Below are 15500 nucleotides of genomic sequence, written 5' to 3' on the forward strand. Positions count from 1 at the left end.
TTTTATCATTTCGACTGTATTAATCTCATAATCTGATAACTTCGACTCTTTATCTCATGATTATGACTTGCCATGTGAATATTGTTTCCATCAAGCTTAGTTTATCTTTTTTTGTCTTTAAATGGCAGAAACAGGCTTCCATAGTTTCCACTTCGACGTGCACGGTGCACTGTTTTGACTGAATCGTGCAGTTTCCGGAAAAGCTCCTCGTACTGTATATGCGCACGGTTTCCTCCATGAACCTGCAGCTGTTTGGTAAACATGAGTGATGCTGCAGCAGCTGCCTGATCTGGAGTCAGTGCGTCAGTCTTGAATGAGCACCTGTGAGCCTGCCAGCTCCTCCCCCTCGGCTCTCTCCATGGATGTAATCTCCGACTTGACAACAGGTACTTGTAAGGTCCCAGACAAAGTAATCTGTCCAGACCTCAGCGCAGGAGAGTCAGAGCAGAGCTCCTGCAGCGCACAGTGTCTCGGTAAGTGTGAACCTCTTCTTTGTCAAGTGAGTTCAATCCTGCTCGGATCTCGGATGACTCAAACCTCTGTTGTTTCATTTGTTAGTTGTTTTGTTTGCAGGCAAAACTCGAGGCATTGTGCATTCTGTGCGTAATTTGGGTAGTTTGGAGTGTTTCTGCGTTAACACACGAGTCATGTTTATGAGTTGATTGTATTCATCAGCGTCACTGCTCAGATATAAGAGATGCTGTGTGCTTCATGCTTGATCTGAATGTCAGATCAGTCGCCTTTTTTTTTTTTTTTTTTGCCGCAGAGTGATCAGTCTGTGGATGCCGCAGAGCAACTTGCTGCTCGTGTGAGAGCAGAGCCTCCGCCGTCACTTACCATCAGATCAGCCCGGCTGTTTGCTTTCTCTCAGCTGTAATTACGAATTCATTGACGGCTGTTTTGCGTCACAGCAGCGAAACGCGTGCCTGGACTGTAAAGCTACAGTTAGGGGGAGAAGAGTGAGGGGCTGATCTGTTGTAAAGTAAGTGTGCTGAAATGTGGATCACTGCTGCAGGTTTTGGGCTGTGCAAATGAGTTTTGCAGCGCTTGGACAAAAATTCTGCGGATCTGTTGTTGTTGTTGTTGTTAATGTTGTTGTGCACCAATGCTCTTCTGCAGAGTCGCCAGCATCCCGAGCTGCTCTGCACAATAACAACACAATGCAGCTGTGCGAGGCATGCTGAGTGCAGGGGGAAGCCTGAGTGAACAAATGTGGGAATTAAAGGTGCAAGAGCCGCAGAGATCAGTGTGGGGAAGCTGTGAAAACACTGTCAGAGATGCATTAGTGTTAAAAGTCTTAAATGGACACTACTGAAATGTAGTTGGGGACATTGGGATATTTTAGTGTTTCACATGATTGTTTATTCTTTGATTTATCTGAATTTTTATTTTGTGGTTTGTGTTTTATTGCATGTCCATGCAAGAAAAGTCAGGGAGACACTGACTGGATTTTTTAATTCATAATGTGTTGTTCTGTTGCTGTTCCTGCCTGTTCAGCACTTTGGCTGACTGTTGTCATTTTAAATGTGCTCTATAAATACATTTGGATTGGATTAATTAATGCACATGCACATATGCATCCATATCCCAATACCCCTAACTAAGTGTGGGGTGTAGTGTATTGTGCTGCGACATTTGAGTTCATGTGGATTTGCACTGCAGTGGACGTGAAAGTGGGATTGATTCAAAAGCTCATGCAGGTTCTTCCTCATCTGTCGTTCTGTTGTTTATAAACCATTTATTTGGCTTTTTTATTGTACAGTTGCAACTGATGGTTATAAAACTTTGTAAAAATACTGTGTTCATCTAAAAACATTTATTTAGATGGACATTATAAAGTTATAACCGATGTTTATTAACCTTTACAATGGATAAATAAATGGTTTGACAACAGTGACAAAACTATTAATTAACTACACATTAACTACATATTTACCTTTTCCTAATGATGTTTTTTATAAAGTGTTACTGTTCAAGTTTGTTTCTAGCAGTTACTCTGCATGCCGTGTTACTAATCGAGGCTGTTCTCTGGTATTTTTACCTGTGACAACCTGAGGACAAGATCAACAGTTAATCCCTTATATAAGAGGAAAGAGGGCAGGAAAACAAACTGGGTGACCTGCTCATTTAAAGTGTTCCTAATCCTCCTCGGTTCCACCACATTCATTGGATGACGTCTTTTCTCACGGCTTTCTAATCCTCATAGACATGAATGGTGGAAAAAGTTGCTCAGATGTCGGAGGAGCAAAAGTAGCAGAAGTGGATGTTACAAGTAAAAGTCACGCGTTTCAATTTTTACTTGAGTATAAAAGTGCAAAAGTAGAAGAACCCATCATGCAGGATGTTATTTAACTGGATTATAATTGTTGATGCATTAACACATTTATTATTGTAATGTTGAGGCTGGTAAAGGTGGTTAGATCACATTATATACTTTACCTGCTGGGCAGCTTTGTGAATTTTCCCTGTGGGAATCTACAAAGTTTAGTCATGATCTAAAGTATTACATCATAATTGATTTTTGTCGATTATATTTTATGTTATGAAACTAAATCTGCAAAGTAATCAGTAACTACAGTTGCCATATAAATGCAGTGGGAGTAAAAAGTTCAATAGTAGCCTCTGAACTGGGTAACAATCATTAAATAATAAATGACAAATGTATAGTTAATTCAACATGTGTGAAGGTTTATGAACGTCAGTTGCAACTTTATAACCTTATTTATCCCAATGATGTTATAAACATCAGTTGCAACGTACAATAAACAGTTTTTTATTAGCAGTATTTCATTGACATTTTTATTAATAATAGTCATTATAAAGTGTTACCCTGAACTGTAGTGAACTAAAAGTATTAAGTAAACCGGACTACTCATTAAAGTACAAGTACCTCAAAGTTGTACTTGAGTGCAGCACTTGAGTGTATTTAGTCATTTTCCACCACTAATGAAATAATTGTGATAATTAGGTTACAGCTTTGATAATTATTTTATTTTCCAGTGCATGTTTTCTGACTAATGCAGATAAAAATCAAGGCAAAAGATTCCTCTTACTTTTCTTGCTGTGTGTCAGATGATTATTGCTCAGCAGTAATCACACAGTGCAGAGTCATCTGACCGCTCTATACCTCCCTGTGTGCTACTTCCAGCACAGATTAGTGCGCTAACCTTATGTCTGCCAGACAAAGACTCATGCCCGCCGTGTCATCCGCTCGTCCTCCTGCAGACAGTCTGAGCAGCGCGGCAGACACTCCAACCTTCACACCTGCCTTCTCATGTCTCCTCATTAATCCCACATTATGATTATGATGATGTGGGAGTCTGGATAATTAAACCTGGATTATTGCAAGGCATTGTGGAACTTTGGTTGTGTTGCCACCTCTTCTGAAGTCTTTTCTTCCTCCTTGATTCCAAAAGAAAGTCCAGCCGAAGCGTCTGCAGACATGGGCCGTCACGAAGCCGACTACGTGTGGAAGAAAAACACGGAGAACATCCACGAGGTTTTTGACTTCATGGAGGAGCTCGGATCGTAAGTACATCTCACTCATTTTAAGATAGCACACTGAGAAAACTGAAGTTCCAACTAAGTCTGATATTTAGATTCAAAGTCTTGATTACTTTCAGAGGAAGATCATTTGACTTGATTCAAGTAAATGTCACTTGCCTTGTCTCGATAATTAAGGGACATGTCTTCAAAAAAACAAAACACTTGAGGCTAGAAGACTTTTTTTGAGCACTAGTATGTCAAGACAAAAACACCGGTGGGATGTTCATATATTTAGATTTAAATCTGTCTGGTTTTGAGGACACGTTCTTAGAAAATATCAAATCTAAAGTTTCAGGCTTTCATTTAAAAAAGTTCATGTATTTTGTCACATTTCACTGATTACATGTGGGTAGTCCACAACTAATGGTAGAATTAAATGCCTAAATAAATACATAATTTTATAACAAAATGCTTCAATAAATGAATGACTAAATGAATATATAACCACCATGATTTGCGGCCCATTCAGTTCTAAAAAGATCAAAACTACAGTCTATAAATAATGAATAGACTGAACACTTTCTATTGATTCTGTAAAACACAACATATTGAGTTAAGTACCGTCAAGTCAATTTTATTATAAAGTATCACAAATTTGTATGAAGGGACTTTATAATCTGTGCAGCGTACATCACCGTCTATTCTTAGACTCTAAATTAGGATAAGAACTTCAGGACCATCTACAGGGAAGAGATCCAGATTCACTCAAGACATCCTAAGTTTAACTTTAATTTTTGTATCCACCGTCAGAATTTCTTCCTGTATTACTTTTTAAGTGCAAACCGAGGGCTGCCACTGCAGTAAAACTTTGGTCTGGACTTGCCGTGGCCGTGGCGTGATTACAGACCCTCGACATGCTGTTTGAGTCGGAGGACAGATTACCGGTTTGATTGGATTGACATGAGGAGGCCTACTTTCCTCAGGTCTTAGTCAACAAGACGCTCTGGCTGTCAGACAGTTAGTCTGACTGTCCTGATGGCGTCTGGCTGCGAGGCCAGCTTAGCTATTCATTCAGAAACAAAGCACAACATAAACGACGGTTTCATTATTTTCGCTAAAGTCTCGTCGAATTGTGATTCAAAATAAAATAGAGGGAAAATAAAAGTTTAAAGATGCAGCTGCAACGGTTTGGTCGATGAATCGATTAGTTGGTTAACAGAAGGAAATCAATCAATAATGACATTTTTAAAGCAAAAATACCAATTTAAAGAGCAAATAAAGATTTGCTCCTTCTCTTTGTGTAATGTGATAATACATTGAATATCTTTGGCGTTTTGACTGATGGTCACACATAACAAGATATTTGAGAACATAACTTTTGGCTTCAGGAAATTGTGATGGGTGTTTCTCTCTATTTTCTGATTTCATCATGGTTTGGTGTTTTTTCGCTCAGTCATTTCCTGTTTTATTTTGTAAGTTTCACCCTCATGTGTCATGCCTTGTTTCCTGCCTTCTGTCTCTTTCCCTCTGTTGTAATTGCCCTTATTTTGCTTAGTTTAGTTTAGTCTGTTTTTTGCCTTTTCTTGGATTTCCTTAGGCCTGTTTTCTTAGTTTTTGTCACTTGCAAGTTTTTGTATTCAGCTTATCATCAAAACTCGCCTTTTGTTTCTGCTATAAACCTGTCTGTAGTCTTGCATTTGGGTATTCTTGGAAAAAAAAACCTCGAGAGATATTTCATCGACAACACAATAAGTTAAAGAAAATAAATAAAATATCAAATTGATTAATAAATAATGATGGTAATCGTTAGTTGCTGCCCTAAAAGCAAGGAGATATGATGATGAAATACCAGTTAACAGACATTTTTAAATGAATCCTAATGCTTACCTGCAGTCATTTTACATAACCATGAAGACAATGTTTTGCCGGATGTTTCTCTACACTGTTCGCACACACACACTCGGTCAACAGCCTCTTGTGTTGGCCTACTTTCTGAGAGGTCAGCATTAATAATCAGCAGTACCTCCAGCGCCCTAGAGTATTTAATGAGATGCTGGAGAGCGGAAGATGAAAGGCTGACGGTAAATAAAGGTGCGAGGCTTTCAGACAGACGTCAGCATGTTGCTGGAAAACAGAGCGGATCTGTGCTGAGGGCTGAGGAGGCCGCTGAGGGGTTTGAGATGAACACATCAGAGGTGATCGGACTGAGCACAGGATACGATCTATTAGTAGCTCCAATGAGTTTGCAGCAATGACTTTAATTTCCACAAACACTTTTTTATGGAGACGTAAGTGAAGACATGTAGAAGAACTTGTGATTGAAGAATGATGCTGTCGCCGTCTGAGCCGCTGAGTGATTCTGCCCGACTGCTGAATTTCTGTTGAAGGTGTCAACAGAGCGAACCCCCTGAGCTGTTTTGCCCGTTCTCAGGTGGACGGTTTAGTTTTCATCTGTTCCTGTTTCCATCACAATAAAATGGAGGAGAATCCAGAGGGGACGGGCGATTACGTAGGAAAACCAAACACAGCCTGCTCCATTGGGCCTCATCAACATGTAGTGTAAACAACATCCTGCAGTTTTCATGGTATAATCAGGTCGCGGTCTCATCAGTGTCTGAATGTACAGTAACTCACAGGTTGACTCAAAAAGCACACAGAAAAATTCATACTACATTTTTTGATTTTCAAGCTTCAATCAAATTTGCACACTCAAGTCGGTGCATCAGCGATCTCTGATTGCCCTCCGTCTTTTTGTCTGGCGTTCTATGCGCGAGGCCTGATGGATGATTTCTCTTGAGAGTCACAATAAGCTTCGAGGAGATGAAGGAGAGGAAGGAAGCGAGCTCTGGTAACCAAGGAGAAATCAGCGGAGTAATAGGATGTGAAGTGTTGCGATGATGCTGCGGGGGCAGCTTGTACCTGTCAGCCCCCCTGTGAGCCTGCGTTAGGATGTGTGCATGAGTGTGTGAGGTTTCTATGTGTGAAACAATGCACTTGAAAAATGGGAAATAAGACTTAAATGATTCACATTGTGCTGTTAAAGGTAGTCAGATTCTGCAGCAGGCGTGGATTAGGGTGCATTCCTTCAGGGGTCAGTGTCATCACTTTCCAGACAAAGGCCAGGGCTGTGATGTCCCATGTCTGCCTACCGCCCTTGACACCTGTCTGTGACCTGACCTGGACTGTACTGTATCTAGAGGCTTGTTGTTCCCTGCTGCACATGCTCAGTTTCTGACCTATGCGCCGCGAGCTCTCAGGCCGCCGCCACCACCTGTTTCCATTGCGTCAGGGATAAAGGGCCTAATCCACCAGGTAGAACAACTATTCCCAGACAGCACCGAAGATAGCATGGAGACAGAGCAGCACAGAGCTGAATAATAAGCCCCCTGACATGTGAATTGTTAAGCCACGGAGATCTTTGGCGGATCTTAATTGAACCCCTTGATAACGTTATTTCTGCAGTGTATTTATTTTAGTTCTGGTACGCTCCAAGAAATTGAATCTGTTTCGATCACAGGCAAACTGAAGTAACATGATGAAACAATTAAGTCCAGTGTAACTGCACAGTTACAAAACCTGGGACATTTTTCAAAAGAGTGGATTAAATTAGAGCTGCAACTAAAGATTGTTTTCATTAATTGATTCATCCAGTTTTCAAAATTAATCAACTCAAGCCAAGTCAGTTTTATTAATGATATAGCCCAAATAGAAATACAGATTACATGACACACAGGCCACATGAGATAATCAGCATGTATATACAGTATATATACATCAGAATGTATGAAGTTTTTGAGTTTTACAGATATAAGAAGATTGTAAAACAGAAGTGAGCAATGATCCATGAGGGGGCTCTAACAGATAATGATATTAAATGGAAAAAAAATGTGAAAAATGCTCATCACAGTTTCTTTACATGGCACCTTTTGTCCAACCAACAGCCCAAAAAACTTTCATGTATTGAAAGCCCTGCAGATAAATGATCACATGTGAACAAAATAGAGAAATGGAAGCAAACAAAACTCAAATTAGACCCAGCAAGAGGCCAAAACTCAGTGCTGTTCAGATCCCCATATTTTATTAACAGTTCCCCGAGTCTAATAAGAAGGGAAGCCTCATTTCCTCTGACTGGAGGAGACTTTTTATCTCTGTCAGCGTGATGTTTCAAAGCACTGACCCCATCATTATTAACTCGTTGTGTCTGTGCGTTAATGAACAGGGGGGCGTTCTCAGAGGTGTTCATGGTGAAGGAGAAGAAGACGGGAAAATTGTTCGCCATGAAGTGCGTGAAGAAGAAGCAGAAGAGAGACCTCAATCTGGAGAACGAGATCGCTGTGTTGAGAAGGTGAATTTTTATCAGCCGTCAGCTTTCATTTTTATATTTGTGTGGGAAGGCATCACACTGATCAGCTTCCTGTTTGTGTTGAGGGTATATGTCATCATTAAAACACCTTGTTATTTCACCAGAATCCAACACGATAACGTCGTCGGGATGGAGGATTTCTATGAGAGTCGGTCCCATTACTATCTTGTCATGCAGCTGTGAGTTTTTCAGTCTTCATCTAATCATTTAAATGAGCATGTTAGCGAATTAAAATGAGATTTAAGATCAAATTTTCATGGTTTGTGGTTTGTTCTGACCAGTGTCGCCGGCGGTGAGCTCTTCGACCGTATTCTGGACCGGGGGGTGTACTCAGAGAAGGATGCCAGCAGCGTGATCCAGCAGGTGCTGCAGGCCGTCAGCTACCTGCACCAGAACGGCATCGTGCATCGTGACCTCAAGGTATGGATCAGATAATATGACACAAACATGCATTCATGTTTGCTTTTTCTCTCTCACATTACATTTGATTACTTTTTGTTTATCTGATACATTATGCTGCTGCTTTGTTAGAATAATATACTAAATACATTTTTTTAAAAGCCTGTCCATTCTCAGAATTTAAATTACCAACAATTTATGGAGTCGTCTGACCACCGACAAATCATCTTTGCCTGATAATCCTGTCCAGTTGTTAAATAATGTTTGAAAGTGTTTTCTTAATACTCAAAATATGGCAAATATAATAATTTAGAAAAACATGTTTATATTTACCGTACAGACAGTTGTCGTTGAGTTGTGTTGTTCATCTCGTCTAATTCTCGCAAGAGTTCAGAGATGTCAAACTATTAGACATTTTGGTAACAATTTATACCAACAATCATTAATAAATGACACATTTATAGGTAATTAAACTTTAGTTAATATTTTTTTCACTGTTAACAAACTATTAAATGTTTTAAGGTTTATAAACATCAGTTTATGGATGTTTATAGATGAGCTACACAGTATTAATTAACCATTTATAAAGTATTATAAACATCATTTGAGACTTTACAATAAACAATTGCCTAATAAATGATTTATAAAGCTTTGTAAACAGTTAAATAACTATAAACTAAAGTTTAATTAATTATACAATTATTATAATTGTCCAAGTAAATTTAAAGTACCTTGTGTACTCACATTTTATGAATTATTATTGTACTTGGATTGGAGTAGTTGGAGTAGATATTAAAGAAGTTACTCCACCACAGGGGAAGTAACACTTTGAGAGACTCTTCACTGGGGACATCAATGTGTGAGCAGCTCTCTTGTCTTTGTCCCTGTGCAGCCGGAGAACATCCTGTACTACAGCCAGGAGGAGGACTCCAAGATCATGATCAGCGATTTCGGTCTCTCCAAGATGATAGAAAACGACATCATGTCGACAGCTTGTGGCACCCCGGGATATGTAGGTGAGGAAAGATGTCTGACTGATGAATGATTAATGGACACTTACGGAGCCGGGGGCTGAAATGGGTCAGAGACACACACAGGGGTGTGACACAAAGACAGACAATGTTATATATTAATAACATATTGTCATATTGTCATATTCTTTTCCCTCACTTTCAGCTCCTGAAGTTTTGGCACAGAAGCCCTACAGCAAAGCAGTGGACTGCTGGTCTATTGGAGTCATCACCTACATCTTGTAAGTATAAAGACACGGTGAACTTTATGTGCGCTCACATAAGAGACGTGTTTAACCAGAGACTAGCTTCAGGTCTTCCTTTATTAAGTGGCAGGATTTTCAGATTTAAAAGCCACTGCCGGTCATGTGTGTGTTTAGCATGACACAGTTACCTGCATACAGGCTAAATAATGCAGTGACTGAGCCATAGCACCACCTAGTGAGCATCTGCTACACGTACTGCTCACCTACACACATTGCAATGACGCATGCTTATGTTGCAGACTCTGTGGATATCCCCCTTTTTACGAAGAAAGTGAGTCGAGACTGTTCTCCAAGATCATGAAGGCGCAGTACGAGTTCGACTCGCCCTTCTGGGATGACATTTCTGAATCTGGTAATTACACTGAGCACCAGCGCAGACATGTTGAACAGCAGCTTTATTCCTTGCCCTAAATGTGTGTGACGTGTGTTTCATTTGCAGCTAAAGATTTCATCCGTAACATGATGCAGAAGAATCCCAGCATGCGGTACACCACCGACCTCGCGCTCAGACATCCCTGGTGAGTGTCAGTCATCAGCCTCGTATCATAACATTAGAATAAACTCTTGAAATGTTCAGTTGTCTCATATTTTCACCCCTAAACCCAATTTATGATATAAGCAAACAATTCCCAGTTATATAGTTGCATTTCTTGAGCAGAGTTAGCCTGTTCTTGATTCATTGTTATGGTAGTCTTTGGGCTTTTTACTCTGCAGTTGTAATCCCAAATGAGCAAGGAACTTCCTAGAACAAGGGACTATACTACATTCATGAAATAAACAGGTGTTATGTACAGAAGGTAGGGACTTATCTCTGTTTGTGTTAGGTCACACAGACAGGTTCAGGATTAACCTGATCCTTGGAGTAAATGTCTGCGTTCTGTTCCCTTGCGTGATTTCCAGGATAATCGGAAAGACGGCGCGGAGCCAGGACATCTACTATTCTGTCAGCGTCCAGATCCAAAAAAACTTCGCCAAGACCAAGTGGAAGGTCGGTCCTCACTGATTTCTTGGCTTCACTGTGGTAATCTTATTAAGGGCCCACTGTTTATAGTAGATTAATCGGGTGTCCTCCTAAATCCTTCCTGATTAAGGACAGTTTAATTAGATACTGTTCCGTAATCAAGGCCACTGATGGCTGATGGAGGGCTTTTACTGTCAGGGGAATCAAAGTGGACTTGAGTGTTTAGCAATAATAAAAATGACTCTAAAACATGAGCCTCTTGTTTGGACAACCTACTTTATAGACTTGGTGTAGCATAGCCCAGTCGCCAGAATGAAATGTTGGCATTGTAGGTTTTTGCAAACAGATTATGACATTAAATTAGTGTCTTTCATACATATCACAGTGCGGTCAAATTATGTGTATATGAGCTGTCTTTGTGGCATCAAAACCAGGTATTTTTAATTTGACATCAGGACATTTTCCAGCAGTGTTTGAGGCAACAAAAGTGTTTTTTAAGCCTAAGCCTAACCAAAAGTTGAAATGTAAAGAATTTTAATGTAAACAGATCCTTGGTTTGCAGAAATGTACAATGCCAACATTTATTTTTGCGATTTCTTCCAGACATCATCATTGATTAGCAGTTAAAGTCACACTATGTATAGTCCATTTGGCTCTCCGATCTTTTTTTGACCCTCCTGTCTGTGTTTACTTCACAGCAAGCTATTAACGCTGCTGTCGCCATCAATCACATGAAGAAGCTGCAGCTGGCCCACTCAGAGCTGGTCCTGAGGCAGGGCAGCATCCCAGACATCAAGGTGGTCGACGTGTCCTCCCCAAAAACCAACCACAAACGTCTTGATCCAGACAGACTTGACCCCAAGGCAACGGAGGCCAATGGGAAAGTAAACGGGTCAAATCACATGTCCCTGCCCATGAGCCACATTGAACCAAAGAGCCAGTACCACCCGCTGAAGGCCACCCAGAGTCAGTGCGCCGCACACCACGCGCCCACTATAGCTGAGCAGGGCAAGAATGTCTACCACTCAGAGCCCGCCAACCTGAACGGGTTCGTACAAACTACATCTGATGTTTTTAATTCTGAGTTTCTGTTATCACAGCAGGACTGACGCATGATGATGCTTTTCTCTTTTGCTTTCAGGTATGGTAAAAACCGCAACAACAAACCTGTGCAGACTGGAGTTTGCTCAGTCATGTGAAGGCTGCATGAAGTTTACATGGAAAAAAACACATTTTACTTGGTAGGTTCAAGTAAAGCCTTCGCATATTATAATCAAATACACTGTAGCACAAGTGAAAGTATTTCAACTTCACATTGATTAAACAATCGTGTGTGTGTGCCTCGTCCTAAACGTGTGTTTCTGTACCTCTGCAGGTCAGTGTTGCTGTGATCACTCAGCAAACGGCCGATTTGTGTCAGCGGGTCCCCCCGATGCTGAGAATGAGAAGACGTTGATCCTCTGAAGGACCGAACCGGTCTGAGAGGGCCTCGCAGTTGAGTGGGACATTTTATTTTGGAAAGAGTGCCTATGAAGTTTCCCGACACCCACGCAGGAGCACACACACACACACACACACACACACAAACACGCACACACTCGGACGAACAAGACTCACTTTAAGTCAGAATCACAGGGTAGACTTCAGGTAAACAGGACCGTTTGGACAGTATTCAAAGGATTGTCTCTTAGAGGGGGATGTGACGGGCTCACCTGCTGCCGGGCTCCGCTCCAACGTCCAGCTCGTCGACCTCTGAGGTCACGAAGGCTTTATATCAAAACTCCAGGAAGAGTTTATTCCGAGCACTTAGTGTCCAGGTTGATTAGGCTTGCTGTTACATGTTGCACAAATAAAAATACACGCAATGCAATAAGAGAGATTATTATGTGTAAAATATTATCCTTTAGTGCAATAAAATGTATGGGGGGAAAAAATGCATGCTTACTGCTTTAAATAAGCCATATTGTATAATCTGCTCTGGTAAAATTGTCTCTTATTTTTATTTGTTTGATGTCCTATTTTATTTTTCTAAAGTATTTTGCTTCATTTTTTAATAAAAAAAAGAAAAAGTAATGATAAAAAGAGCTATACACACACACAAAATGTACTATATGTTCAAACTGACAAATCATTAACAGTGTAAATGCCACAAGTATGTCCATAACCTGCCAACTCACAGCTCTCACAGGCCGTCGAACTGCTAGAATGTAAGATGTTATTTATTTTACTGCCTGTGGTTCAGTCTGCTTTTTGTCTCTCCAGCTGAACGTGGCTTCGTTATTGATGTATTCAACAGATATTGATCTACTCTGTGTTTTATGATGGGATCGCTATGTGCTCACAAATAAAGCCTGTACAGAATCTACATTAGTTTTGCTGCCATGTTTATTTGTCTTTATTTTCTCTCTTTCTTCTCGGTTAAAAAAAACTACACACCAACCAGTGAAGAATATAAAAGTGATACATAAATAATAGTGGATGAGTGACCAAATTTTGCCAAGCTATTGCCTCCAAGTGCTTTTCAAATCAAATATACAGCTATTGAGCTGCAGTATGTACTGAGAATGATTGTCATAATGCAGTACAAGCTTGTATCATGGAAGCTGTACATTCACACAAAGAAACTAAAACTATACAGACTAATTGATGAATAATAATCAAGTCGGAAAGAATAAGGTAGTAATCAAAACATATACATTCCTTTAGATTTTTACACTTCATTTTCCTCAACATTACATATAAACCCAGTGAATACGTCCTCTTTTCTCCCCTGAGCTCCTGTTGAAAGACTTTTCACATCTACACACACCATAAACCCTCCTCATCCCCTTCCACAGCCACAACACGGTGAAGTCTCAGTGTGGAGACAGACTGTCCATTCAGGCAGATGAAGGCAGAAATGTGGGGCAAAGGTCTCCAAACAGTCTCAACCTTTTCCCAGCAGTGGCAAACATAAATGCCCCTGAATGCGAACAGAGCCGCTCAGAGAGGAACATTATTGACAGTGTGATTATACTCACGTTTCCAGCAAAGTTTGTGGAAACTCCAAAAAAGGGGGGGAAAGGTTGTTCCCTGATTTTACCACATTTAATCACTGCCGAGCAAAAGTTCAGATGTTGACCAATAATCCACCAAAACAGTGGTTTTCTTGCGTTTTGAAATTGTGTACTTGGCAAACTTTGTTCTTTCATATTTTGCAATTAGGGGTATTTTGTAATAGAGCATGTTGCCTACGTGACAAACATTTAGTAGAAAAAGACCTGAATACGTGCATGATGTTCACATTTATACAGTAAGTGTTTCTTTAAGGGTGGTCTTGAACCTTTGTGGTCCTTTACTCTTTTGGCTATCAGTTGCTAAAAACAATGCTGTTAAAGGAAAAGTTCCCACAAATATGAAAATTCTGTCATTATCTACTCATCCCTATGTTGATAGAAAGTCGGGTTAAATTTCAGTCGGCACTTCTGGAGCTCGCAGCATTCTCCTAGACAAGTGAAGCAGATGGGGACTTGTTTTAAATTCTAAAAGAGTGCCCTAAAAAAAACACAAAACAGCTCATCCACTATAATCTAAGTCTGGGAAATTACAGAAATCCCAAATTCATATGAAAAGATTTTACATACACCCTTTTTAAAGACGAAACCTTCACTGTAGCTGCTACGCTAAAAGCATTAGCGCACACCCCGTCTGAAGTGGCTGCACGAGCTGGATACCATAGAGGGTATAGTACCCGAGCTGTATGAAATTATATGTTACTTTTTTTGGTTGTTTATTTACGTTTTAACGCAAGTCCCCATAGACTTCAATTGCTTAGGAGAATGTTGCAGCGTTTGTTTTGCTGTGAAGCTCCTGAAATGTTTTGTGGACTATGAAACTTCACTCGACTTGTATCGGAACGGGGGCCAGTAGATAATGACTGAATTTAAATTTTTGGGTGAAGTTTTCCTTTATGTTTACGTTCCCATGCTAACATGCTCACAGCGATATTGCTGACATGTTGATGTAAGGAGCTGTTCACCACGTTCACCTTGTAAGTTTAGCGTGTTAGCATGCTAGCATTTGCTAATTAGCAGTAAACACAACGTAGTTCGTCCATAAAGTATTGGACATCATTTTGACAGAATGATGGCCCTAGATGAAAAGTCTGGGTATCATCAGAGTTATTCAGATGCATTATCTGGCAACCATAAGTGCCTGTAGAAAATCTCAGTTTGTCCAAAACTAACTCACATGACCACGATACCGGTATGGCTAAGAATCAAACTGGATCATACGTAACGGTGCCAAGCGTCTGTCAGCTGGTGTGCAGATGTTCGACCAACGTGCTGGTGTCTCGTCACGTTGGCTGGTTGTCACTTTCGCTGTGACACATGTCTCTCTGTGACAAAGATCAGACACATTTCACAACTCACTTGCCCGTCTTCACTCCCTCCTCTCCTGCAGCGAGGGGATGAGGTCAAAGGGCAGAGAGTTTTGGATGAAGATTAAGACACACGCACATGCACACACACGTTAACCCCTGCAATCTCTTCACTGTCAGCTCTGTGGTCAGACAGCGGACATGAGCCAGAGCAGCTAACGGCTGCATGATTGGGGGGAACCTTTTTTCTGTTGAACCTTATCTCTCTGTGAGTGTTCAGTAGAGCTATATGTAATTGTACAGTTGTCAAACAAATTTCCAGCCAATAAATGGGATGGGTTTTGTCCAGTTTCTCATACTGTGATTGGACGCTCAAGCTCTCCTGATGAGGATCAATGTTTATGGTAACAAGCCACGCGACACAAACCAGCCGCTCATGTTCTTCAGTGTTCAGTAAAATGTGTAGTATTTGAATGTGTACATTATTTAACCTCATTCTGCACCTCATGTGAGCTCACAGCACAGTTTCGCACACAGGTAGCTTAATTTTTTATCGTTTAATATTTGCTTCCCTGCTTGTCCTGGAAGCATCGTGCCCTTTTACCCAAACAAGCTCTGATCGCTAAACAACAACTGCAGCAGCCTCATGAATATT

The 15500-nt window shown here is 40.6% G+C and overlaps 1 protein-coding gene across 2 annotated transcripts; it reads left to right on the plus strand.

Annotated features, from left to right (window-relative positions):
• The first annotated feature begins 255 nt into the window (after positions 1-255).
• On the plus strand, positions 256-12855 carry camk1gb (calcium/calmodulin-dependent protein kinase IGb). Of its 2 annotated transcripts, none has more exons than XM_084365642.1 (13): positions 256-473; positions 3417-3528; positions 7706-7831; positions 7954-8028; positions 8131-8269; positions 9141-9264; positions 9425-9500; positions 9764-9876; positions 9964-10042; positions 10425-10512; positions 11184-11533; positions 11627-11726; positions 11861-12855. In XM_084365642.1, exons 1-12 carry the CDS (start codon positions 314-316, stop codon positions 11682-11684), a joined length of 1500 nt encoding a protein of 499 aa, XP_084221768.1. In that variant the 5' UTR covers positions 256-313; the 3' UTR covers positions 11685-11726; positions 11861-12855. The 2 variants fall into 2 exon arrangements, with proteins under 2 accessions (XP_084221768.1, XP_084221769.1); XM_084365643.1 differs by lacking the exon at positions 256-473 and adding an exon at positions 803-982.
• The last annotated feature ends 2645 nt before the right edge of the window (positions 12856-15500 follow it).

This window comes from Pagrus pagrus, assembly GCF_965226575.1.
Source record: "Pagrus pagrus genome assembly, chromosome: 11".
Lineage (NCBI taxonomy): Eukaryota > Metazoa > Chordata > Actinopteri > Spariformes > Sparidae > Pagrus > Pagrus pagrus.